Here is a 27,871-nt window from a genome sequence, read left to right on the forward strand (position 1 = left end):
GTGTAGTTAACCAGGCAGCTGAGCAAAATCTTTTAGGTTTTTTGCATGTATTATAAGCAGGGTGTTGTCAGAAACTAATTCCGAACATGACAAACTTCAAATCACAATTCATTGCGTGCTATGTGAATAAGGAAGGGAAGGTTGAGAATCACTGCTCTAGACCCAATTGTTACTGAAATGTTTTGCTTGAGATAAATTGCCATTGGCCCATTTCATTTGGAGTTATGAAACCGTGCACATAACAAACCAATTAAAACAGTGGTTTTCAAACTTTTTCCTTCCACCCACATCCCACCTTAAGCAATCCCTTACTAATCACAGAGCACCGATGGCATAGGGGATACTTAAAGTGGTGTGTGAGTGGAAAGAAAAAGGTTGAGAACCATTCAGCTAGAGATTGTAAAGACTGACATTTTTCCCGAGATGTAGAAGATGGATATTGACATGCAATGGTAAACTTTCTGACCAGCCAGATAGACGTGACGCAAATAAAAATGTTAATATTTTCCAGGTGAGGGTGAGCTGTGTTGTTTCCTTGCTTATTGGTAATGAATAGTCTTTTTTAATTTTAAACCACAATATAATTGCATTACATTCAATTGTAAGCTTTTTTTTATAATTATTGCATGTGGTAACATACTCCCATCCCCCTCAACCCACCCTCCCACCCACCTGGTGATGAATAGCCAAGGGTCACCAAAGCTTTGGTTTTCAGAGATTGCATTTGATGGATGTAAAGTTCCCACCCTTTTATGGGAACAATCCTGGAAAACACCCATTACCTACAATAGTGCTTTGCTATTCTAAGTCATTTGAGGAAATATAGCTACTTCTGTCTTTAAAATACAGGGGTACCTTGTATAACACAGTCAATGCGTTCCAAACAAGTTCAGTGTTATGGAAAACAGCACCATTCAAAGCATTATGTACTTTAATGTAATATGTTCCCATCCTATAATTATTTATTCTTTCACCTAGAACTCTTATGCAAACATGTGCTTAAAATATTTAAAAGGGATAAAAAATTACTAAGATCTTTATTGGCAATAAGTGAACCTTGTTTATTTAAGAAAATATTTGTCTACTGTAGCTTGCAATTTTTTGGTTTCAGCTCCCCCTGCCTGTCTCCACCAAACTCAGCCCGCAATGCTCATTGTGCACGATCAGTCAGGTGAGGAGGGGGTGGGATGAAGGCAGTCTCAGGGCTGCGGAAATGCAGAGTCAGGTGATCGTCAGATGCCTACCTTCAGCTATGTTTGAAACAACACTTACCTGAAGTTTCGAGATGACATCACTGTGATTGTCCAGGATGGAGACTGCCCAGGATGTTGACAGCCAGGGATTGTGACTGGCTGGGATGGGACCACTCAGAATGGCAACCGCCCACCGGGGACAGTGACCACCCACTCAGGACAGTGAATGCCAGCTGGTACAGTGACTGCCTGGGGCGGGACTGCTGGAACAGTGAGCAACCACTCAGGGCGGTGACCAACTGCTCGGGACGGGGACCGACTGCGTTATATCAAACCCCATGCTGTTATACAAGGTATACCTGTATTTAAAAATTCTGCTTCCATTGCCCTTCGAGGAAGATACTTTCAAAGAGTCACAACTCTGAAAGAGAAAAAAAGGTTATTGTCTCTCTCCCAAAGCATCTCCTTTTACCTTTGCTATTTATAAGGCTTTCTTTAAAATTGTTTAACTGATGGGAATGTTAAATTATCAGAGTGCGGTATGTGCTCTGGACCACAAAATATGACTCACTTTGTCTAAATCAAGGTGAAAGCTTGATTGATCTGAATAATACTGTATAACAGTCCAACAGATATCAGTCCAGAACACGTGACACCCAAGTATTGAGGTAATTCCTTAGAATCATTGTTAAAGATACTTCCTCAAAATATTTACTTGCTTTAACATTGTAGAAAACATTACTGGAAAAAAAGACGTATGTGTAAAGAGACTTTTGGCATTATGAAAGTGGGAAAAGCCATATGAATTATATGATTTTCATAATTCTGACCAAGTTAAGAAGGAAGTCTGGATGGGCCTACTGTCAGGAGATGAGAAGGAGTCTGTCATTCTACTTATGACAAGAACAGATGGGATATTAATACATCAGTCTGCTTTTCAAATATCAGTCACAAGTTGTGACCATGATATTTGTCCATTCAGTGGTTTGGTTGCTCTGTTCTCTTTCATTACTTAGATGCATAAGAAAGAACAGTGACCATTCTTGTTTGAGCCATTCTAAGACCAGGCACCAGGGGAAAGGACTGAATGACTTCAATCATTGATTGCATCAATGGGCAAGAAATTTCAGGAAAATCGTGGTGAGTTGACGGCACCTCCCATCCCATAAATCTGTGAGGAAGGAGAGTTAGGATGTGAATTTTTTATTCACCCTATATTCCCAGAGTACTCAACAATACTCCAGCCATCTAAAGCAAAGCAAAGGCCAGCTCCCACTATGCATTTGCTGGCCTTATGCAGTTAATATAACATAACATTAGTGTCACTGTTTAGGACTGATGTGGGTGATTAAATTTTGAGAACCACTGATGGGGAGGTCCAAATAGCTAGACCTAATAACACACCATATTTGGATCACTCTTAGTGTAACCAAAGTTCTTCCCCATTGTTGCACATGGAATGTTTTATCAGTTTGTTAAATGCATCGAGTAGTTCAGGAAACCAGAAATTCTTCAGGAGAGAGAAAAATTGAAAATGTTCTTGTATATTCTGATGATAATGGGTGCTCTGTAGGTACCTTCTAGAATTCACTCCCAGACGACATACATCTGGCGGACTGTCCAGAGAACAATCTCAAACGGTACTGAAAAACTATTGCTTCCATCCTGATTATCTTCTGTCCACAGATGCAGTTTGATCAGTCAACCATTTCTGGAATGTTCTGCTTTTGTTCCAGATAGCCAACATCTGCAAATTTTTTGCTTTTGCCCGATTATTTGTTTTGCCCTATATTTATTGTTTGTGTGCACACATTGCAGGAGAAAGCACCATGGCCGTGAATGTTGCCGGGATTCTGTCAATGGCTGTATTTTATCTTTTCATTCTTGTGGTTGGCATCTGGGCTGCAAAAAGAGCCCAGAAAGTTGAAAGAACATATGTGGGCGATCAGTCCGAAATGGTCATAATCGCAGGAAGGAAAATTGGAATTATCCTTGGTATTCTAACAACTACAGGTAAAGTGATCTCATTATTAAAATCCAGATGTTACAGTGATTCTTTCATTCAAAAAGTCTAGTTTTCTACCTTTGATCCACACAAGAGATTGTCAAGTTGTTTTGTGCTCCAAAACCTGACAGATTTAAGTTATCCTCTCCTTGCTGGTACGATCTTTACAGGATCTGCTCTTTGCTGCATGTAGAAGAGTTGTTCCTTGAACATGTGTTGAGGCCCATCTTCCTTTCTCTTCTCCTCTTCCTCCCTTTTACCTCTTCCCTGAAGCCCCTCTCCCCTGATCCCTGTCTTACAGAAGTCCCAGCAGGATTGATATTGCACAATTTCTGATAAGAGGAAACATGATGAAAATTACCAACAACATCCACAGGATACCCTAAAAATATAAAACAAACCTGCCACGGGGCTGACAATATTTGACAATTATAAAAATACAGAAGAATTCATTTGGCCAATAGAGTCTAATATCAGTGAATAGGACCATCAAGATGGCTCCACAGGAACTGTGTGTCTTTTTCTCAAATTCGAGAGAATATCACTAGAAAGGACAACTATGAGGTGTTGCACTTTGCAAGGACTCATTAGGGTAAGATTCATGTGGTAATCACTAGGGCACTGCTGAGTGCAGTAGAACGGAGGGATCTGGGAATGCAGATACATAATTCCCTGAAGCTGGAATCACAGTCGATAGGATTATAAATAGAGTGTTTAATACATTAGTCTTCATAAATCAAAGGATTGAGTATTGGAGTTGTGATATGTTGAAGTTGTAAAAGGCCTTGGTGAGGCCAAATTTAGAGTTTTGCATGCTGTTTTAATCACCTTACTGCAGGAAAGATCTCAATAAGATTGAAAGAGTCTAGAGAAAATGTACAAGGATGTTGCCACAACTTGAGGAGCTGAGATAGAGGGAAAGGTTGAATAGTGAATGGGACTTTATTCCCCGGAGAATTGAATAATGAAGGGAGATTTGATAGATGTATACACAATCATGATGGGTATAGATAGGGTAAATCCAAGCAGGCTTTTTCCACTGAGGTTGGGTGAGACAAGAACAAGAGGACATGGCTTAAGGGTGAAATGTGAAATGTTTAAGGGGGAATTTCTTTACACATTGAGTGGGGAACTAGCTGCCAGGGCCTGTTTCTGTGCTATATGTAGTACAGTGTTCTTTGGTTCCAAGGATGGAGTCATCGCCTCATGGCATCAGAATCCTGGGTTCAATCCTGACCTCGTCTTGTCTGGTGGAGTTTGCATCTTCTTCCTGTGATCATGTGGGTTTTTTCTAGCTGCTCTGGTGTCCTCTCACACCCCGAAGACATGCAGATTGGTGGGTTAATTGGCTGCTGTAAATTACCCCCAGTGTGTGGATGAGTGGTGAAACCTGGGAGGAAGCAATGTGAATTTAAAAAAATAATAATGTAGGATTACTGTTACAAGGTCGATGGTCAGTGCAGACCCAGTGGGACTCCATGATTTTAAGTCAACTCAATAATGTACGCAGTTTGTCACAGCAAGCGTTTGATGAAATGTTCCCTAATTATCACATAGATGTTTTGACCTGCACATCTATTTTTAGCAACATGGGTTGGTGGTGCCTATATAAATGGCACAGCTGAGATGGTGTATCGACCGGATGCTGGGTTAGTGTGGACTGTCGCCCCATGGACCACTCTGCTCTGTTTGCTCATTGGTGAGTAGAAATACAACTTCAATATCACAAGTGCTTTCACTGGGAGACCCAAAGCAGTTTGCAGTGCTCAGCTAGGTTGTTGGAGCAGGCACCAGATCTGCATTACATTGTGAAATGCTCCAGGAGGTTACAATGGTTGAAGGGAGCAAGATGATCCAGACCAGGTCAGATGCTGGGTGCATCTCAGAGAGATACAGCCTCACTGATGCCTGGGTCTGACCTTCACCTCCCATGCTGTGTTGAGCTGGCATGTTCTCCCTGTGACCACCTGGATTTCCTTCACTGAACACCCACATCCCAAAAACGTGGTTATTAGTTAACTGGCTGCTGTGCATTGTCCTTCATGTGTGCATGAATGGGGTGGAGGAGGGAAGGATGTTGATGAGAATCTGGGGAGAATGGGATTAGAGCAGGTGTGGGCAAACCTCAGGCATGTATTCATGCTCTATCACTTTGAATTGTGCCCATCTAAAAATTGGAGTCACCTTTTGCTCCACTAAACATAGGTTGTTGACAGAACAATCACCTATCAAAATTTTCTGCCAGAATGGGCAAACCTATCTTAACTGTAGCACAGAGGCATTGTACACCTGAGTACATGGATAGGATGGGTTTAGAAGGCTATGGGTAAAATGCAGGAAGGTGGATGGATAGCCTGGGCAAGTTGAGCCAAAGGGCCAGTTTCCACGCTCTGTGACTCCATGACTTAAACTTACCTGCTGAAACAGGAGCTGTGCTGTTCCCACCTGACACCCACCCAATTGGAATCTCGAGACTTGGCTGAGTACAAAGGAAGGCTTTTCTCCTCCCACATTTTGTGATCTTCTTGAATATGAATTATTTTCATCCCTCCTGGATAGTTCTCCGATGAGTGGAATCTCTTCATACATTTCAGTGTCCCTCTCGTTATCTTAAGCTCTTGATAAACTTCCAGTAACGTGCCCTGTTACATGCCTGCTGGGAAGTAAATCAAAATGTTCATTTCCTGATGAAGATTAGCCATGATCTTACCAGATGGCGGAAAAGACATGAGAGGGTGAAGTAGAGACACTCAGCAGGTCAAACAGTGTCCGTTTTGTAGCAAAGATAAAGGTGCATAATCAGCATTTCAGGCTTCATCAAGGTATGAGCCAAAACCAAAGGTCACAGAGATTGTCCAGGACTCCGGTCCAATACATGTGGCAGGAGATACACAGGGATGTCTCCCAGAGGGCAATATGAGGGCAATGTATTACAAAGCAGACATATCCCGGTGTTGATTCTGCCTGCCCTAGAGGTTGAAAAAAATGGATGCAGTCTTGTTTAGAAGGGAGCTCGGATGGCATTTATCAAACAGTAGTTTGTCCCGACACCTGCCTTCATTTTGCTCATACCTTGTTGAAGGGCTTAAGCCTGAAACATTGGTTATGTATCTTTATCTTTGCTATATTAAGGACACTGTTTGACCTGCTGAGTTTCTCCAGCTTTGTGTTTTGACTTCAACCGCAGTGTCTGCAGATTTTCATGTTTTCCTCCCATGAGGGGTTGAGTGGATTGACATCACTTGTGCTGCTTGTGTCCTTACAATCAAGTTATAGTCTAATAAGATGCCAGTTATTACAAAAGATACTTGATATAAAATATAAATTAATATAAATTCAAATCGTACCATGGGTATAGGTTAATTGAGTGTAAATTGGGCAACAGGGACTCATGGACGAAAATGGCCTGTTACCGTGCTGAATGTCTAAAATTTAAATAAATGGTTTGTAAATAAAGGGCAGATAACAGTGAGAAGAATTTGATGTTTCAGATCATCTATGCAGTATCCAACAAGTTTTGTTCTATTTTCACAGGTGGATTATTCTTTGCCAAGAAAATGCGAAGTCAGAAGTATGTAACTATGTTGGATCCCTTCCAGCAGCGTTATGGCAACTATATTGCCAGCCTGATGTTTATTCCAGCTGCAATTGGTGAAATATTCTGGTCTTCTGCCATTTTGGCAGCCTTAGGTATGGATGTGGGAAAGGTTCAGTTTGTTCTGTGCTACCAGAACTCCACACATCAAGTATCATTTCCTGCTTCATTAACATTAGTCAGTTCCAAATTGGACACTTTCAATGACAGTATTGGAATGCTATCCTTAACTCATTTTTTTCAACCTCTAGGGCATTACTCACTAAATTGTATTTGCAACATGTGTTATCTAATCAACAAAATATCGTCTCTCCACCTTCAACAGGGAGCTCCCACCGTGTCTCCCTTGTCCATTCCCCTCCCCAACAATCGGGCCCTTGGGACCTACCCCTGTGACTGCAGGAGATGTTCTACACCTCCTGCCTCACCACCAGTCGGGGCCCCAAACAATCCTTCTAAGTGAAGCAACATTTGACTTGTGAATCTGCAGGGGTCATCCAGGGAAAGGGGGTCATCCAGTGCTCCCACTGCGGTCTTCTCCATGTCAGAAAGACTGGGTGCAATCTGGGAGATCACTGTGGAGCTCTGGCCACTGCAATAATGTGTGATTACCCATTTCAATTCCCCGACCTATTCCCTTGTTGACATGTCTGACCATGGTATCATACACCTTCCATCTGGGCACCCTTCAATCAGATGGCATTAACATCAACTTCTCCGGTTTCCCCTTTCCCCATTGCCTTTCCCCCAGTTCTTTCTTTTTCTCTCCCTTTTTCACACTTTCTCTTTTCACAGAGCCAAAATCAATTCTCATTTCTCCTCTTATCATATCCAATTAAGACCTTTTGTTGGTCTGGACTCTTCCCCAGCCAGTCTTCTTTATTCTAACGCATTCCTACTCTTTGCTTATTCCTTGAAAGGCCCAGACCCAAACCATCAGTAATATATCTTTATCACTTATGGACGGTGTGAGACCAGCCGAGTTCCTCCAGCATTTTTGTGCTTTTACTACAATCACGGCGTCTGCAGACTTTTCTGTTTCTCTCTATATGGAATTCTTTTGGGATGAATCAACAGGGGATAAAGGAGAATTTTTCATACTTAAGGTAGTTTCTAAATATAACTTGCTTTTACATCTTACATTGAGGAAAATCTCTCCTTACATCACCCATTACCTATCTTTATGTTAAAATCTCAATAGGCTTCCAGTCTCTTGAGTTGATAGATAAGCTCCCACCTATGATCAAGGGAGGTTCCTTCACAAGGAAATTTTTCTGGCAAGAACCTATGAGGTATGTGAGGTATGTGATCAGTCAGAATGCCTGGGTGTATCTTTTGGGGGGAGAATTGTTGTTTATATTCAAACGGAAACTCACAATCCATTCTACTGTTGGAAATGGTTGAGAAATTTTAATGCCTCTTTCTTGTACAGGTACAACTTCCAGTGTCCTTTTGGACTTGAATAAGAATCTATCAATGGTGATCTCAGCCAGTGTAGCAATGATGTACACTTTACTTGGAGGTCTGTACTCTGTGGCATACACTGATGTCATTCAGTTAGGATGCATTTTCTTTGGTTTGGTGAGTTACAGCCTCTGTGGTTATATATTATTAAGCTATCTGTGATTGATGCATCCTTGAAAATAGTGATGTTTTTAACATTCTAATGTTAGTTTCATGCTTATGATCAATTTAACCATAAAACAGAAAATGTTCAGCAGATGAGAATTGAACTGGAGCTAACATTTTGGGTCAAAAATGGAAGGGGAAAGAAGGGCCTTCGACCCTAAATGTTAGCTCTGTTTTTATTCTCATCTGCTCCTCTTTTCAACAGTTCCTATTTTAGATTTTTATCACCTGCACTTGATTTGTAATATTCCTCAGTATTTGAGGAACAACACCCTGTAGTCCTCCAGGACAGCCTTAAACCTGATGGCATGATTTTCCTAATCTTAGGTAAATGCCCCAGCCCACAGCCACCACCATTGTTTCCACCTCTTTTTTTTTTACCTGCTCCTGCTCTGTAACATCCCTGGTCACCTCTGTGAAATCTGGTGCAAAACCACACTTTCGGGTATTGTTTTCAGTTCTAGTCACCTCGTTATAGGAAGGATGTGGAAGCTTTGGAGAGGGTGCAGAGATTTACTAGGATGTTGCCTGGATTGAAAAATATGCCTGAAAATGCAAAGTTAGCAGAGATTTGGCTTTTCTCTTTGGAGTGAATAAGGATGAGAAGTGACTTAATAGAGGACATCAGTACAAAGTGAAGGGAGGAAAGTTTAGGGGGGGACATCGGGGTACTTTTTTTTTTTACACAGAGACTTATGAATGCCTGGAATTCCTTGCCAGGGGTGGTGAAGGAAGACATTTAAGACACTCTTAGATAGGCACATGGATGAAAGAAAAATAAAGAGTTAGCGTAATACACCGGCATTAAGAATAAACAGTTTAAAAAGACAAAAATTCTATAGAACCATAGAATGCTAAAGCACAGGAAACAGGCCATTCGGCCCTTCTAATCTGTGCCAACCACTATTTTACTAGTCCCATTGACCTGCTCCTATTCCATAACCCTCCAGACCTCTCCCATCCATGTACCTATCCAATTTATTCTTAAAACACATGATCAAGCCCACATTCAGCACCTCAGATGGCAGCTCATTCCACACTCCCACCACTCTCTGAGTGAATAACTTTCCCCTAATGTTTCCCAAAACCTTTCCCCTTTCAGCTTAAAACTCTGAGCCCACATATTTATCTCCTAATACGTGGAAAAAGCCTACTCGCATCCACTCTGTCTAGACCTCTCATAATATTGTAAACCACTATCAAATCTCTCTTCATTCTTCTATGCTCCAAGGAATAAAGTCCTAACCTGTTTAATCTTTCCCTGTAACTCAACTCCTGAAGACCCAACAACATCCTAGTTAATCTTCTCTGCACTCTTTCAATCTTGTTGATATCCTTTCTGTAGTTAGGTGACCAGAACTTCACACAATATTCCAAATACAGCCTCACCAATCTCTTAAACAACTTCAACATAATATCCCAACTCCTATACTCAGTAGTTTGATTTATAAAGGGTAAGATTCAAAAACCTTTCTTTTCAACCATGTCCACCTGTGATGCCACCTTCAGGGAACAATGTTATCTGTATTTCAAGATCTCTTTGCTCTTCCACACTCCTCAATGCCCTAACATTTACTGTGTATGTCCTACCTTGGTTTTCCCTTCCAAACTGCATCACCTCACATCTGCATTAAACTCCATCTGCAGCTGCTCCCCCTCCACCATCAGACTCCTCCACAGCACAGTCAATCAGAGACTCATTTAAGGACTCTTTACACTTAGTTCGTTCAGTTTATTTGCATTGCTTTGTTTGTTTATATTCATACATTGAGTATGAGTGGTAATTCTGCCTTGCCTATGGGGAAAAATAATCTCATTTGTATGTGATGTCATGTATGTACTCTGACAATAAATCTGAAACCTACTTCTAAAAAAAAACCTCCATCTGCCATTTTTTGGCCCATTCTCCCAGTTGGTCTAGATCCCCCTGCCAGTTTTGAAAACCTTCCTCACTGTCCTCTACACCTTCTATCTTTGTGTCAACAGCAAACTTGCTGATCCAATTTTCCATCCAGATCATTGATATAGGCAACAAACAACAATGGTCCTAACACAGATCCCTGAGGCGCACCACTAGTCACAGGACTCCAGTCTGAGAAGCAACCATCAACTACTACTGTTTTCTCCCATACAGCTAATTTTTCAAATCCAGTTTACAACCTCTCCATGGATACCTAGTGGCTTAACCTTCTGAACTAACCTCACATGAGGGATCTTGTCAAAAGCTTTACAAAAGTCCATGCAGACAACATCCACAGCCTTTCCTTCATCTACCTTTGTACTGACAATAACCACACCAGCAGTGCGAGTATAATTTAATAAACTAATATGTACACTAAGCGGTCTTGTCTCTCTGCAAGACAAACCGCTAGACTGTAGCTCTGGACTGCTTTGTAGACAAGGTCACTGGGATGACCCCTGGTGATCTAGTGGTGTAATTACATCTCACCACAATGTTCTTGGTAACCTCCTCATAAAACTCCATAATATTCATTAAACATGACCTACCACATACAAAGCCATGCTAACTGTCCTTAATCAGCCCATGGCTATCCAAATACCTATAAATCCTATCTCTCAGAACTGTTTCCAATAATTTAACTGCTACTCACATCAGGCTCACCACCCTATAATTACCTGGTTTATTTTTCGAGCCTTTTTTTAAACAATGGAACAATATGAGCTACCCTCCAATCCTCTGGGACCTCACCTGTGGCTAAGGACATTTTGAATATATCTGCCAGGACCCCTGCAATTTCTACACTAGTCACTGTCTTGGGTAAACTTATACCTCTCATTTTGTTCGTTTTAGATTGGTCACAGTGTTTGAGCTACCGAAAGAAAGTAGACACACACACCGAGAGCAGTTCAGTTTATACAAATGTTTATTACAAATTCAAAAGCTGATTTCAAACTACAATATGCAAGCCCTTCCCAACTATACTTATCAATGCCTGGACTGGTCCCAACTGCCGAAGCGAGGCAACAACTGCACACTTGTAGTAGATTGTCAGGGCGCCGGTAGCAGCTTCTCCACCTCCCCCGACCGGGACGTTGGCTGGACTCTAGAAGTTCTTCTTCTTGCTGAGAGATGTTGCCGCCTCTCGGAGAGTCTCCAACTTCAGCAGCGGGACCATGCCTTATATTACCCAAAAACTGCTTACCCAAGTACCTATTCCCAGCACAGCAAGAAAGATAAGCAAGCATGCTAGGCTTCTATCGAATAACGTAATTTTCAGCTTATCACTTTGAATACAATGGTTTATTTTGCATCAAGGCTAGGCCTCTGACAGTCTGTGACCAAAACAAGCAGGAAGATTAAATGTTCTTGGTACACAGATGTCCTTTCGTCAGATAACTGCATCTCTTGCCCCTCGGTGGAATTTAGCTTATGATTGCTGATTCTAAACACAAGCAGGTTCTCAGCCCTGCAGAAGTAAAGGCTGCAAAATTAAAAAACACGGTTAGAATCTTCCATTACAGTCACCTAAAGGTCCGAGGGAATATCATATCTAGCCCGGGGGATTTATCTACTTTTATTTGCTGTAAGGCAGAAAGCACCTCCTCCTCCTTAATATCTATATGCTCCATTACATTTCTGTTTGTTCCCCTACCTTCCCCATGCCCTATGCCAGTTTCCTTCTACACATAGTTGACCACTCGGATCCTCTAGGGAACCACTTTTGTCCCTTACTATCCTTTGACTCTTAATATACTTGAAGAAATCCTTTGGCTTTACCTTCACATTATCATTGATGAGGCTCTATGGGGCACTGGTGAGACCTCATTTGGAGTATTGTGTGCAGTTTTGACCCCCTTATCTTAAAAGGGGTGTAATGATGTTGGAGATGGTACAGAGAAGATTTACCAGGATGATTTCTGGAATGCAAGGGCTAACATGAGGAATGTTTATTGGCTCTTGAATTGTATTAATTGGAGTATAGAAGAAGGGGAGGGATCTCCTAGAAACATTTTGAACACTGAAAGGATTGGTCAGAGTAGATGTGAATAAGATGTTTCCCTAGATGGGTGAATCCAGGGCAAGAGGGCACAGTCTTAGAATTAAAAAGTACCATTTTAAACAATTTCTTTAGCCAGACAGTCATGGATTTGTGGAATTTGTTGCCACATAGAGCTATGGAGGCCTAATCATGTAACCATATAACAATTACAGTATGGAAACAGGCCATCTCGGCCCCTCTAGTCAGCACTTACCTGCACCCTGCCCATAACCCTCCAACTGCCTCACATCCATGCACCTATCCAACTTTTTCTTAAATGACAAAATTGGCCTTGCTTCAACCACCTCTTCCGGAAGATCATTCCACTCAGTTACCACTCTCTGAGTGAAGAAGCTCCCTCTCATGTTACTTCTAAACTTTTCGCCCTAACTCCTAACTCATGACCCTTCATTCCAATCTCTCCTACCCTCAAGGGGAAGAGCCTATTCACATCTACTCAATCTATCCCCCTCATAATTTTAAATACCTCTATAAAATCCCCCCTCAACCTCTACGCTCCAATGAATAAAGACCCAGTCTACTCAATCTTTCTTTGTATTCTAGATACTCCAATCCAGGCCACATTTTAATAAATCTTCTCTGCACCCTCTCTACCTTATTGATATCCTTCCTATAATTTGGGTTCCAGAACTGCACACAGTATTCCAAATTTGACCTCACCAATGTCTTGAATAGTCTCAACATCACTTCCCAACTGCTATATTCAATACTTTGATTTATAAAGGCCAGCATACCAAAAGCCTTCTTTACCATTCTATCCACATGAGAATCCACATTCAAAGAATGATAAACTATTATTCCATGATCCCTCTGTCCCTCATTCCTCAATGCCCTCCCTCCCCTTCTCTTCATATGTCCTGTTTTGATTATTCCTCCCAAAATGAAGCACTTCACACTTATCTACATTAAATTCCATCTGCCACCTTTCAGCCCACTCTTTTAAACAGTCCAAATCCCTCTGCAGTCTCTGAAAACCATCTTCACTATCCACAACTCCCCCTATTTTTGTATCGTCTTCATATTTACTAACCCAATTTACCACTCCATCAACCAAATCATTAATAAAAATGACATACAACAAGGGACCCAACACTGATCCCTGAGACACACCACTCATTACCGGCCTCCATCCTGACAGACAGTTATCCACCAAGACTCTCTGGCATCTACCTTCTAGCACCCTTGAACCTATCTGACTATTTCAACATTAATACCTAGTGCCTGAACCTTTCTTACCAATCTTCCATGTGGAACATTCCATGTGGATCCTTATCAAAGGCCTTACTGAAATCCATATATACTACATCTACTGCTCTACCCTAATCAACCTTGCTAGTCACCTCCTCAAAAAATTCAACAAGATTTGTCAAACATGACCTTCCCAACAAAAACCTACGTTGGGTGTCCCTGATCAATCCCTGCCTCTCTAGATACTTATACATATCATCTATAAGAATACTTTCCATTAGTTTACTGACCACCAATGTCAAACTTACTGGCCTATAATTGCTGGGCCTACACCTGGAGCCCCTTTTAGACAGAGGAACCATGTTTGCAACATGCCAATCCCGTGGCACTATGCTCCCCCCCCCCCCACCCCCACCCCCGCCCTCTAGTGACTTTTAAAAAGTTACTGTCAGGGCCTCCTCTATTTCCTCCCTGACTTCCCTCAAGGTCCTGGGGAAAATCCCATCGGGACCTAGAGACATCCACCTTTACATGCCTCAAAGGTTCCAACACCCCCTCTTTCCTAAACCCTACATTTTCCATAATTACCCCTTTGCTTCTCTTATCCTACACGATTCCATATCCTTTTCCCTAGTGAATACCGAAGAGAAGAACTCATTCATTATCATTGGAGGAGTTTAAAGATGAGACTGATAGTTATCTAATTAGTCAGAGTATCAGGGGACATGGGAAAAAGGCTGAAAATTGGAACTAGATGTGAGAACTGTTTAAGTCAGGGTGGAGTTGAGGAGCAGACTCGATGGGCCAAATGAACGACATCTGTTCCTAGATCTTGTGATCCGCCAAAGGAACCTCATATCCCCTTGTTGATTTCCTGATTTCCTTCTTGAGTATTTTCTTGCATTTTATGTACCTTGCCTAACTTGCTATACATCTTAACCAGATTGCTAATATCCCTTGAAAACCAAGATTCCCTAGGCCTGTTAACTTTGCCTTTAATCCTAACAGAAACATGCAAATTCTGCACTCTTAAATTTTCACCTTTGAAGGCCTTCCACTTACTGAACAAACTCTTGCCAGAAAACAACATATCCCAATCCACTGTTCCTAGATCCTTTCTCATTTCCACAAAATTTGCCTTCCCCCAATTTGGAATTGCAACATGAGGACCAGACTTTTCTTTTTCCATAATCAACTTGATAGTCAACATTATAGTCACTGGACCCAAAAAGTTCACCTACACATACTTTTGTCACCTGACCTGTCTTTTTCTCTAATAGGAGATCAAGGATTGCATCCCCTCTCATTGGTACCTCTATATACTGATTTAGAAAACTTTCCAAAACATATTTCACAAACTCCAAGCCAACCAGTCCTTTTACACTATGGGAGTTCCATCAATATTTGGAAAGTTAAAATTTGCTACTATCACAACTTTCTGTTTCTCACATTGGTCTGCTATCTCTCTACAGATTTACTCCTCCAATTCTCTCTGACTATTGGGCAGTCTATAATAAAACCGTATCGGGGTGGTCTCACCTTTCCCATTCCTCAACTCCACCCATATGGCCTTTGTAGACAAACCCTCCTGGCTGTCCTGACTTCATACAGCTGAGTTATTTTCCATGACTACCAATGTCACTCCTCCCTTTTTCATCGCTCCCCCTCTATCAAGTCAGAAGCAACAGAAATCCGGAATATAAAGCTGACAGGCCTGCTCTCCTGCAACCAAGACTCACTAATAGCAATAAGGTCATAATCCCACGTCAATCCATGCCCTAAACTCGTCTTCCTTTCCAACAATATTCCTTGCATTAAAATAAATACACCTGAGAAAATTTCTATCGTGTACAAACCTTTGATTTCTGTCTATACTTGCAGTCCTTGCATAACCTTTATCCTCCTCCTTCTCACTAGCTGCTCTAACAGTCTGGTTCCCATCCCCCTGCAAATCTAGTTTAAACCCTTCGGGATAAGACTATCAAACCTACCCACAAGAATATGAATCTCCTTCCAGTTCAGATGCAATCTGTCCCGTCAGTATAGATCCATCTTCCAAGGAACAGAGCTCTGTGATCGAGAAACCTAAAGCCCTCCCACCTACACCATACTGTACTTACACTGAACAAATTTCACTTGCGTGAATATATAATCCTTAAAGCATTTTGTTTTAAGGCACATTCTTTGAAAACATTTAACCGTGGCTTCATCTGCAGGTACCTCCCACTCCATGGAGGTGCCTGAAAGACGAACAATAACATTGTGGATAATTAACCACCCCACCCCAAGTTAACAGATAAAACCTCTAACTGACACGACTTTTAACTAAGCAGAGATAAGGAGAATCTTTAAGAGAGTTGCCCCAGGGGTGAGCGGCATCAACCAGCTCTTTCCCCCCCCCCCCCCCCAAGGTGACGCCATTGCTCTTTTACACAACTTTATTCAAACAGCTGCTGTGAGCAAAGTATGACCAAGGCCCGCTCCACTGTCTGAATATTTGCTCCATCTTCACCAAAGGTTTAAGTGTTACTTCAGAAAACATTTACAATTTTAAACTTGTATATTTTTGACCTATTATTTTATTCTTATTTATTTTAATTTACTTTCCTGCATTATTTTTGATGGTTGCTTGAGGCTGCCAGTTGCTTAAATTCTGGTTACCAGGGATTTTACTGTATATAGATTGGCCCAACATCATGAGCTGAAGGGCCTGTACTGTGCTGTAATTTTCTATATACCCTATCACAATATCACTGATCTTCACTGTTACTGTAATAATTCTGCAATGTGAGCTAAAATTTTCAAATAAAAGTTAGGTCAGATATGCATCAACATTTATAAAGTGCAAAATCATTATAACATTTTTAATCAGAGCTGCATAGTTTGTTATGATTGGATTAAATAATACAACTAATTACTTGCCCAATATCTGAAAAAATCGTCCAAGCACAGTCACCATTGAACAGGCACTTGATAAATGTATTTGCAGTGAGATCCGTAAATGGATAATTGCAAAGCACGTTCTTCCCTTTTTAGTGGTTTTGTGTGCCTTTCACTATTTGGAACCATGCTGTGACAAGCCTCAAGCTCACAGCAGTTAAGGAGGTCTATCAAAAGCCCTGGCTTGGAAAAATTGATGAGATGTTCATTGGAAAATGGGTAGACGATCTTTTGGTCATGGTAAGAATCACATGTTCCATACTAAATGGTGAGTTTCGTTGTTTTGCCTGAAAATTAGTCGTGTCTCTGCCACATAATGACAGTCATCTTTGGCTTACTTCATAACAAGAGACAGATGTTTTATAATTAGCATTTAATCTTGTAACATCTTTTTGTAGTTGAAAGGGATTAGAGATGAAGCACTTACATTAACAATGGAGGGTCTATTTCCTTCAGGGGATAAAGTGATTTTTTTTAAAAAGCTGATGTAGGCACAACTCTTTCTTGTAAATTGTTTTTCAGATATCCCATTTGCAGTTATTTATACCTGTACTGTTGGTACAAACACACACTTTGAAATGTCTGGAAAAATAGATATTTCCGTGTTTTAATGGCATATAAGATGCATTTTTTCCCAAAAATTGGCTCAAAACTATCCCCCATGTTTTAAATGCGAAGTTGAAATTAGCGTGATTTCCCTGCTGTCTGCCTGGTATTGCCATCAGGTCCCATTATGAGGGAAGGAGGAACCCCCACTGTTCGCCCGGTATTGCCACCTGGCTCTGGTATCAGGGAGGGAGGGATCCCCCATTGTCTGCCTGGTATTGCTGTCTGGCCCCAGTATCAGGGAGGGAGGGATCCCCCTGTCCACCTGGTATTACCGCCTGGCCCCGGTATCAGGGAGGGAAGGATGGATCCCCCACTGTCCGCCTGGTATTGCCACTGGCCCTGGTATCAGGGAGTGAGTGATCCCCTGCTGTCCACTTGGCATTACCACGATGGCCACTGATCAGGTTGATGGCTACTTGCCCAGCTTCAAGAAGCCAGTAGAGGTGCTGCAGCTGTCCAGGAAGCAGGCCCACAGCTTCAGGGGCCACCTTCCCTCTGGTAGCCTGTGTTTTCCAGAGTTGCCCACTTCCCCAAGTGAGAAAACTGACCACGGCAGCCCCCACCAGCAGTGTAAGAGGTGCAGGAGGAACCCATTCGCCAACACTCGCTGGTTGCCGGTGGGGACTCCGGACCTTGGGGCTTGCTGGCCTGCCGAGGGGAAGCCACACAGTAAAGTGAGTGGCAACTGAATTAAAAACATTCTGCTAACCCGTAAATACACTCAAAAACATTTTTTAAATTCCCTGCTGAAATGGTGGTGTGGGGTGGGGCGGGGGGGGTTTCATGCCTATGGGTCTTATATACCATCAAATACGGTAAATGCTTTAATGATTGAGTAGAAGTATATTGATCATTTAAATATGAGAGAAAGAAGTCCAGTACTGCATAGGGAAAATGAGGCGACATGGGCAGTGGACACTTTAATTCAGGCTTGATGATGGTTGATAAGTAAATAGTTAAGGAGGTCAAGTATATCTCAAAATTCAGTTTAAAAAAAAACCCAAGTTATCTGGCACCTATGGGGATTGATAGATGCCGGATAAATGGATTTTCCAGTTGGTTGAGATGGCATGATGCCGAGATTAGCAAACTAACCACAAGGGGGCGCCATTTTTAATCTTTCGTACTTTTTCTTTTACCTATTTACATGCCTCAATTGTTTTGTCAGTTGCTTGAGGCTTCCGTTTGCTTGAAATCGGGATAATGGGGAGTTTACTGTAATATGAATTAAAGAAGTAATCAAATCCCAATTATTTATTCCCATGCTTTCTTATTTTAGTACTGAATTCTTCCTACCTCATATTGCACATCATCTCTAATGATGCACTGAAATATAATTCACAGTGAATTATCTCCACATGGACCTTCTGCTTCTTTAGTACATCAGGAAGCATTTGGTCTTGTCGGACAAATTGTCAATAGTTGTTCAGTTCAACTGGAATTTAATTTTACAGGTGTTGGGTGGAATACCGTGGCAGGCCTACTTTCAACGGGTGCTGGCTTCATCATCCTCAAGAAATGCTCAAGTGTTATCAATAGTAGGAGCATTTGGTGGATGTATTATGGGCATTCCTTCCATCCTGGTTGGCTCAGTTGCAGCTTCTACCGGTATAGTAACCTGTTCATGTGAATAAGCTCTGGCAGAATGACAATGCACCCCATCTAAGTTCAGCAGGGCAATCCCTGAGGGGGGGGGGGGTGAGTTTGGGTGTCATTGTGTCTGTTTGTTTGTCAAGGTCGAACATTAGGTCGGGAAAGAAACAGTTGAAATTCCTGCACCGTTGCTGCTCGAGCTGAAGAATGTTTCTGCGACGTCCTGTTTCAACTTGTCAGCTCATTTCAAAAACCACAGCAATCCCACTTTACCCACTCAGCTTACAGAGCAGAATGCAAGTTTGTGTATATTCCTTCGGCAAGTTTCTCAAACCTAAAAATCACAAGCCTTTGAAGGTGTACGGTACTGCCAAAGTCTCCAGAAAATAGGCATGTGATCATCATATGACAGATATATGCCACCTGTCATTGTAATTTAGAGGATATAGTGGGGCTTGGTATTGTTTAAGTTTATAGTCACATTATACTGTGGGAGAGATTCATTTCACGAGCAATTCAGCAAGTCAACTCTAACATGCATAGAGCAGACAAAGTAGAAGAGCGTTACAATGAAAGGTCAATTAGTATATAGCATGGGAACACTGTGAGGTCATTTCAGAAACCCAGTGGCTTCAGAGATGAATCTATCTTTGAACCTGCTGGAAGGTGATTTCAAACTCTTGAACCTTCTTCGATGGAAGGAAAGAGTTGTATCCAGGTTCTTCCAAATTTTGGCTGTTTTTCCAAGGCAGGAAATGTAGATGGAGTTGGTGGTGGGGAGGGAACTGAATGCACCAGCTTCTTCCTGTAACCCTGGTGAGGTATCATACAGCCAAACGAGGGGCACAGGCTTGTTTCCTGTTTGTCCATGTGTCTTTGTATTGAAAGGACTAAACAGACAAAATTGGCAATCTTGGGTTAATTTGGTTTTTTTTTTCTCTTTAATTTATGGGATATGGATGTGATTAGCAATTCCAACATTAGTTGTCCATCCCTGATCTGAGGCGACAATTTAGAGTCGACGCAAAGTGATACAGTGCACGGACAGAAAAATGGTCCATATGATCTTTGTAGTGTGCGTGTAGTAGTCAGCGATTTAGATTAGTTTATCCCTGCTTCTAGTCACACGTCAGCCAGCTGAGAAGAGGAAGGAGGTTTTCCTCCCTGAGGGACATGAGTCAAGCAGGGTTTTTTAATGATCCAGCAGATACTGTTACAGAAGTGAGATTTTAATTTTTCTCTTTTAAGTTTTAGATGTATTCAGTAACTTGAATTTAAAATTCCTGGGTTAGGGATTTCAGATCAGATATGATTTATTGTCATATAAAAAGACTGAAATATAATATTACACAATACTGCCTTTAATCTGCTATAAGGCAAAGATTCACCATTAGCATTGCCCGGCACCCCTTACAAAGGTTCGAACTCAGATGTCTGGATCGATGGCCAGAACTCTGGCTACCGGTTTGATTTTTGGCGCACCTGAACAAAGGGTTCAGGCCTGAAATGTCGACTGCCTTTTACGTGGATGCTACGTGACCTGCTGTGTTTCTCCAGCACCTTTGTGTGCTGCACTGGACCCCACCCGCCCACCATCTGCGGATTTCTTGCTCACCTTCACCTTCCTCTTCTCAGCCAATCTCTCAAGAGTCCACAATGATTTGCTTAATCTGGCTGATGAGGTCAAAGTTGGCTCCTCCAGAGATGGGGCCGAAGACGTTTGGTTGGGAATCCCTCCTTCCACTCTTTGCACTGAGCCTCTGACACATGGGCATAAGGTTATTAATTTGGCCATTCCACACGATCTGCCTTCATTTTGATCGACGAAACCCAGAAGAGTGAGAATGCAGTTGAAGAGCTGCCACTGTCAAATGTGTGAAACTAAAAGGGCTAACTTCTGAACTATCAGTAGGTCATGTCCATGACATTTTTAAAACTGGATTGATTAGCACAGTCATACAAGGGCTGCTGCACTCAGCCTCCCTCCCAGACATACTGGTTACTCAAGGCAGCAGATTCTGAATACTTCTCTCCTGTTCTGCTTCAGACTGGAATCAAACTTCTTATGGCTCCGTATCCCCTTTTGAAAAGGAGGAGGCTGCTATGATCCTGCCGATAGTACTGCGATATCTGTGCCCAACTTACATTTCTGTCATTGGAACTGGTGCCATTGCTGCTGCAGTCATGTCTTCAGCGGATTCCTCTCTTCTGTCCTCCAGCTCCATGTTCACCCATAACATCTATCGGAAAATCATCAGACCAAAGGTAAGGTTAAGGATGCACCTGTCTACCCCAAATGCTTTGCATGTGGCTGGAAACTGCATTACATCATACTGCCTTTTCCTTGCAGGGCATGCAATTCAATTGCCACAAGGGAAAGTCAGTGCGTGACTGTCAGAATCTGTGGTTTTCCCTTTGCACTGTTGACATACTAATACCAAACAAAAATTACAGTAATATCCAATAGTGTACCCATCGCAGAAGCAGCTTTCACACCTCCTGGCTGAACACAAACGTGCTGGAGAAACTCAGCAGGTCACACAGCACCCACAGAAAGCAGAAGGTCAATCGATATCTCTGACCCGTCCCTCTTCAGGTGTGCTGGAAAACAAGCAGAAGGCCGAATAAGAAGGTTGGGGGTAGCGTGGGGGGTGGTTGTGAAGAGAAGGGGGAGGAACACAAGGATATGTGGATACAAAGAGGAGGAAAGGAAGAAGCAGAGGTGATAGAGGGAGCTGATAAATAGAGTCCTCTGATAGGATAAGTAAGGGAAGGGGCTGGGGAGCTGCAGGAAGGGAGTTTGTATCCTGCTGGTGGACTGAGAATTTACAGAAACTCTGGCTATACACTCTCTGGATCCTAGAGGTGCCTGTTATGATTTGTCCATCTCTCACTTAGGAAGGCAGGTATCCCAGCAGGTCAAGAGCTTTATGTTTTATGCCAGGTTTGAACATTGAACATAGATAGCACAGGAATAGGCCTTTTGGCCCATAATGTCTGTGACAAACACAATACCAAATTAAACTAAATCCCTTCTGTCTACAGCTGATCCATGTTCCTCCATTCCCTGTGTATCCTTGTGTTAATCTAAAACCCTCTTAAAGCCTATTATCATCTCCACCATGATCCGGGCACTGACCACTGTGTTTTAAAGAAATAACCTGCCCCTCGCCTCTCCTTTAAGCTTTTCCACTTTCTCCTTCAATGCTTGCCTTCTTGCATTTTGCATTTTTACCCTGGGGAAAGATTATGACTACCTACTCTCATAACTTTATAAACCTCAATCAGCCCCTCAGTCTCTGACACTCCAGAGAACATAACCCAGGTTTGTCCAACCTCTTCTGAGAGCTCCTAGCATCTAATCCAGCCAGCATCTTGGTCATTCTTCTCAGCATCCTTTCCAAAGACTCCACGTCCTTCCTGAAATGGGGGCATCCAGAACTGTACTCCATAGTTTTGTGTGCAAATTTGGTCTTGATTATAAAAATACTCTCTTCTGTGGATAGTTGGCAGAGGACCTATATTTGAAGATGTTACATGTGCAGCCCATTACTTCATATAATTCATTGACTAAATTTACCATGCCTTGGAACTCGACCTCCAAATGTGAACATGCGCAAGTGCTTGAGGCTTTTTTCTGCATTATTTAAAATGGGGGCTTCCTGAGCAGATCAAGGACCATGTTTCCCCTCACCTTTCAGTCATGTTCTTCCCTTGTTCAGCCGAGGTAAGGTTTATGTGACGTCCAGGGGGTAAAAGGAGAATTGGTAAGCAGGTAATTGCAGGGTGTCCTAGCTCAGTTGGGTTCTCTATGCCAGGATGGGGCCTGCACCAAGATCTCTCCTGGAAATCTCACAGGAGTGGGCTTACCACAAGACTGGAAGCCTGCCGGAGAGTTTGTGGACAGTGAAAGCTCTTAAAACTTTGATGAAATTCCATGTGTGTTTCAGGAAATACAGCAATACCATATAGGCAAATTATAATATTTAAAACAGAAGAAACCTTGCAGAAAATCAGTTTAAGAGAAATCCCATCAACTCTGGGCACTGATCACATTTAAATGAGAATCTTACCTGGATTATAATATTGTATTTATCAGTAAAAAGCAAGCTGGTTCCCCATCTACGACACTGAGCATCCATTTTCTCTGCCTTTGATGAATTGTGATTATCTTGTCTCCACCTCAAAACGCACAGCAATTATTTCCCAAGCCTACCACCCAGAATATAGGAGCATTTTAAAAATAAGGGGGCATCCATTTAAGGCAGAGTTGATGCACCATTGATGTACTTTATTAATAATGCTTTAAGACAATTTGCTGAGAGCTCCCAGACTGGTTCATCGAGTCATAGGGAAGTTACACAGAGTTACAGAGAAAGGGTAATCAGGTTAGGATTTTATTGCTTGGAGCAGAGAGAAATCGGGAGATTTGATGAAGAAATAGAACCTTACATCACAATACAGGCCCTACAGCCCATAATGTTGTGCCGATCTATATGAACTTGCTCTACAACCTAAACCTTCCCTATTCATCAAAAACTCTCTATTTTTCTGGCATCCATGTGCCTGTGTTAGAGTATTTTAAATGTCCTTATTATTCCAGCCTCCAACACAACCCCTGACAGCCACTTCACTCTACAGCACAGAAACAGGCCAGTTGGCCCTACTAGTCCATTCTGAACATTTTCTCCCACCTAGTCCCACTGATCCACATTTCACCCATGACCCTCCACACTTCTCCCATTCATATACCTATCCAACCTTTCCTTGAACATTAACATCGATCTCCCTTCTACCACCACTGCCGGAAGTTCATTCCAAACCCCCACAACCCTCTACCTGAAGAAATTCCCCCTTATGCTTCCCTTAAACTTTTCCCCTTTTACTCTCAATCCATACCCTCGTTTGAATCTCCCCCACTCTCAGTGGAAAAGGCCTATCCACATTGACTATCTGCCCCCCTTATAATTTTGAATACCTCGATCAAATCACCCCTCAACTTTCTACTCTCTATGGAATAAAGTCCCAGCCTGCTCAACCATTCCCTGTAACTCAAACCCTGAAATCCCAGCAACATTCCCGTAAACCTCCTCTGCACTCTCTCTATTCTGTTTATATCATTCCTGTAATTCAGCGACCAAAACTGCACCCAGTATTCCAAATTTGGCCTCACCAATGCCTTATACAATTTCAACATCCCAACTCCTGTATTCTGTACTCTGATTTATGAAAGCCAACATACTAAATGGTTTCTTCACCACCCTATCCACATGTGATTCAACTTTCAGAGAATTATGTACCATGACTCCTAAATCCCTTTGTTCCACTGAACTCCTCAATTGTCTACCATTTAACGTGTATGTCCTATTTTGATTAGTCCTGCCAAAATGTAGCACCTCACATCAGTATTAAACTCAATCTGCCATCTTTCAGCCCACTCTTCTAACTGTCCTATATCACCCTGTCAGCTTTGATAATCTTTCTCACTGTCCACAACACCGCCAAACTTTATATCACCTGCAAATTTACTGATCCAATTTTCCACCCTATCATCTAGATCGTTAATATATATGACAAACAGCAGTGGACCCAGTACCCATCCCTGAGGCACTCCACTCATTACCAGCCTCCAATTCGACAACAATTTTCCACCACTACTCTCTGGCATCTCCCATCCAACCATTGCTGAATTTATTTCACTACTTCATCATTAATACCTAATGCTTCCACCGTCCTTACCATATCTTATGGGGAACCTTATCAAAAGCCTTACTAAAGTCCAGATAGACTACATACACCACCTTCCCCTCATCAACCTTTTTAGTAACCTCCTCGAAAAGCTCTAAGATTTGTTAAACATGATCTACCACATACAAAACCATGATGACTACTCCGAATCAATCCCTTTCTTTCCAAATAGTTGTTTATACCATCTCTAAGAACACTTACCATTAATTTACCAACCACTGACTTCAGACTTACAGGCAGGTTTACTTTTGGATCCTTTCTTGAACAGCGGTGGCTAGAAGATAGGCACCAGAGAGTCATGGTGGACAACTGTCTGTCAGGATGGAGGCCAGTGACTAGCGGTGTGCGTCAAGTGTTGGGTCACTTGTTGTTTGGCATTTACATTAATGATGTGGATGATGGAGTGGTAAATTGGATTAGTAAATATGCAGGTGATACAAAAATAGGGGGAGTTATGGATAGTGAGGATGGTTTTCAGGGACTGCAGAAGGATTTGGACTGTTTAGAAAAATGGGATGAAAGGTGGCAGATGGAGTTTAATGTAGATAAGTGTGAAGTGCTTCAGTTTGGGAATAATAATCAAAACAGGACATATCCAGTGAAGGGGAGGGCATTGAGGAATGTAGAGGAACATAGAGGTCTTGGAATAACAGTTCATCGTTCTTTGAAAGTGGATTCTCATGTAGATACGTTGGTGAAGAAGGCTCTTGGTATGTTAGCCTTTATAAATCATAGCATAGAATATAGGAGCTGGGAGGTGATGTTGAGACTGTTCAAGGCATTTGTATGGCCAAATTTGGAATACTGTGTGCAGTTCTGGTCTCCAGATTATAGGAAGCTATCAATAGAGAGGGTGCAGAGAAGATTTACTTAAATGTTGCCTGGATTACAGTATCTAGAATACAGAGAAAGATGGAGTAGACTGGGTCTTTTTTCATTGGAGTGTAGTATGAGGGGGAATCTGATAGAGGTATTTAAAATTATGAGAGGAATAGCTAGACATGTAAATAGGCTCTTCCCCTTAAGGGTACGAGAGATTGGGATGAGCGTTCAAAAGTTAAGGGTTAGGGGGCAGAACTGTAGAAGTAACGTAAGAAGAAGCTTCTTCACTCAGAGAGGGGTGGCTGAGTGGAATGACCTTCCAGTAGAGGAGATTGCAGCGGCATCAGTTTTGTCATTTAAGAGGAGGTTAGATGAGTACATGGATGTGAGGGGGTTATGGGCAGGGAGCAGATAGGTGGGACGAGAGGAGTTCACTTAAATCAGTGCAGACTAGAAGAGCAAAATGGCCTGTTTCCATACTGTAATGGTTATATGGGAATTTTCACATTTTCTCTATCCTGGCCTCTTCTCCATATCCAGTGATCACCTTTTGCCTGTCCGTCTGTACTCCTCCCCCTGCCATTTCTTTATTCGGGTACCACCTTTTTCTCATACCTTTAGGTCCCAAAAGGTTAGTAACATCTTTACCTCCTGTGGATGTGGCGAGACCGGCTGAGTTCCTCCAGCATTTCTGGAATCACAGGATCTGAAGACTTTCACAATTCACTCCTATCACACTAGTCTTGCCTGCCTCCTTTGATCATCTTCCAGGAATGGTCTGGGGAAAAGGCCAGAAATTGGAATGAGTGTAGAGTAGCTTAGTGTAGTTTTACAGAACAGATTCAATGGGCCTAGTGGCCGCTTCTGTTCCTTGATCTTGTGATCTTGTGAAAATCAATATCTATAATTTGGTACGGCTAGGGTTGCCATGGTGATTTACACCTTCATTCAGTCCTGAGCTACCTGGTCATCCAGTAGATTGAGTCATCTGGGACTGTACTCACTGGAATTTATGAGAGATCTTATAAAAACATAAAATTATGAAAGGTATAGATAAGATAGAGATAGATGAGTTGTTTCCATTGATGGGGGAGACTAGAACTAGGGGACATAACCATAAGATTCAGCATAGTAGATTTAGGGCAGAGGTGAGGAGGAACTGCTTTTCTCAGATGATGGTGAATCAATGGAATCCACTGCCCATTGAAGCAGTGTAGGCTAGCTCAGTACATATACTGCATTTAAGACAAGTTTTGATTCTTTTTTACATAAGGGAATTAAGGGATATGGGGAAAAGACAGCTAGGAGGAGATGAGCCAATCATTAGATCAGTCATGATCTCATTGAATAGCAGAGCAGGTTCGATAGGCTGGATGGCCTACTCCTGTATCTTGTGTCCAATAATTTTACAGCTCTCCCAGTCTGACTAATCTATAGGTTGATTTGCTGTGCACCTCCAACATTCCGCTTTGTTTGATTTCAATGCAACAAAAATATAACTGGCATTTTACAGCTCCTGCATCTCTTTGCTTTCTAAAAGAACTAAGCAACTAGACCTTTTCACCACAGCAGTCCTGGTCTCATTCTGTCAAAGATGTCCTATCTTCCTACATTTCCTGATGAAGGGTCTTCAACTTGACATGTTAACTTTCTGACTTGGTGTTTCCAGTGTGTTCTCCCTACCCCCCCCCCCCCATTTTATTCAGGAGCCTGCCTTCATTTTGTTTATACCTTGAAGGGCTCAAGCACAAAACGTTGGTTATGTATCTTTACTATATAGTTTGGCCTTCTGCATTTCTCCAGCAATTGTGCTTTCCCTGCTTTTGCCTAATATTTTCCATTTTACTCATACTACTGCTACTGCCACATAGTAGAAATTTGTGAAGCACTGAATACACTTTTTATAAAGTGGCCCTGGTCAGGTCATTTTTGCTCAGTCTTCTGTTCTACTTGGCTAAACTCCAACTTCACTATGTAGGATTTATCAAGTTGATAAAATTCAGCTGGTTTGAAAGTTATATGCATCTTTGTTTTAATAAAAAGCTTCTTCCCCCTTTTCCTGTTTTCTTACTTTCAGGCATCAGAAAAGGAAATCCTCTATGTGATGAAAACCATGGTCTTCTTCGTGTCCGTGCTGGCCACTGTCTTTGCTCTTTGTACCAGCACCATTTATGGCCTTTATGCACTAAGTGCTGACATTGTGTATGTTGTCCTTTTCCCACAGCTTGTTTGTGTTCTGTATGTTCCATGTGTGAATAGGCTTGGGCTTGTCACTGGTGTTCTGACAGGGACAGTCCTCAGGATTACTGGAGGTGAACCACTTTTTCATTTTCCAGCCGTCATCCAATATCCTGGAGGTTATTTCCAAGATAATTATTTTGTTCAGACTTTCCCTTATAAAACATTTGCAATGCTCTCTTCTCTGATTACAACTGTAGTGTTATCACATATCAGCAATGTTAACTGGCCAGAGAGGTCTATAACTGAATTTACGATGCGAGGCAGACCGCATGAGATGAACCACTGA

General features: G+C 42.0%; 1 protein-coding gene across 1 annotated transcript; it reads left to right on the forward strand.

Moving 5' to 3' along the window:
* The first annotated feature begins 3,022 nt into the window (after nucleotides 1-3,022).
* LOC138740071 (high affinity choline transporter 1-like) lies at nucleotides 3,023-27,871 on the forward strand. The gene is made up of 8 exons (XM_069892496.1): nucleotides 3,023-3,206; nucleotides 4,784-4,897; nucleotides 6,733-6,888; nucleotides 8,226-8,374; nucleotides 16,669-16,812; nucleotides 18,636-18,789; nucleotides 20,822-21,039; nucleotides 27,422-27,871. The coding sequence occupies exons 1-8, from the start codon at nucleotides 3,023-3,025 to the stop codon at nucleotides 27,869-27,871; spliced, it is 1,569 nt and encodes a 522-aa protein (XP_069748597.1).

This window comes from Narcine bancroftii, chromosome 7 (genome assembly GCF_036971445.1).
Source record: "Narcine bancroftii isolate sNarBan1 chromosome 7, sNarBan1.hap1, whole genome shotgun sequence".
In the NCBI taxonomy this organism is placed as follows: domain Eukaryota; kingdom Metazoa; phylum Chordata; class Chondrichthyes; order Torpediniformes; family Narcinidae; genus Narcine; species Narcine bancroftii.

Excerpts from the sequence above, each read along its gene's own strand:
- LOC138740071 (XM_069892496.1), top strand. The coding sequence starts at position 3,023 with ATGGCCGTGAATGTTGCCGGGATTCTGTCAATGGCTGTATTTTATCTT. Across the intron at positions 6,889-8,225 it reads TGCCATTTTGGCAGCCTTAG|GTACAACTTCCAGTGTCCTT; the intron begins GTATGGATGTGG and ends TTTCTTGTACAG. Across the intron at positions 21,040-27,421 it reads GGAAAATCATCAGACCAAAG|GCATCAGAAAAGGAAATCCT; the intron begins GTAAGGTTAAGG and ends TCTTACTTTCAG.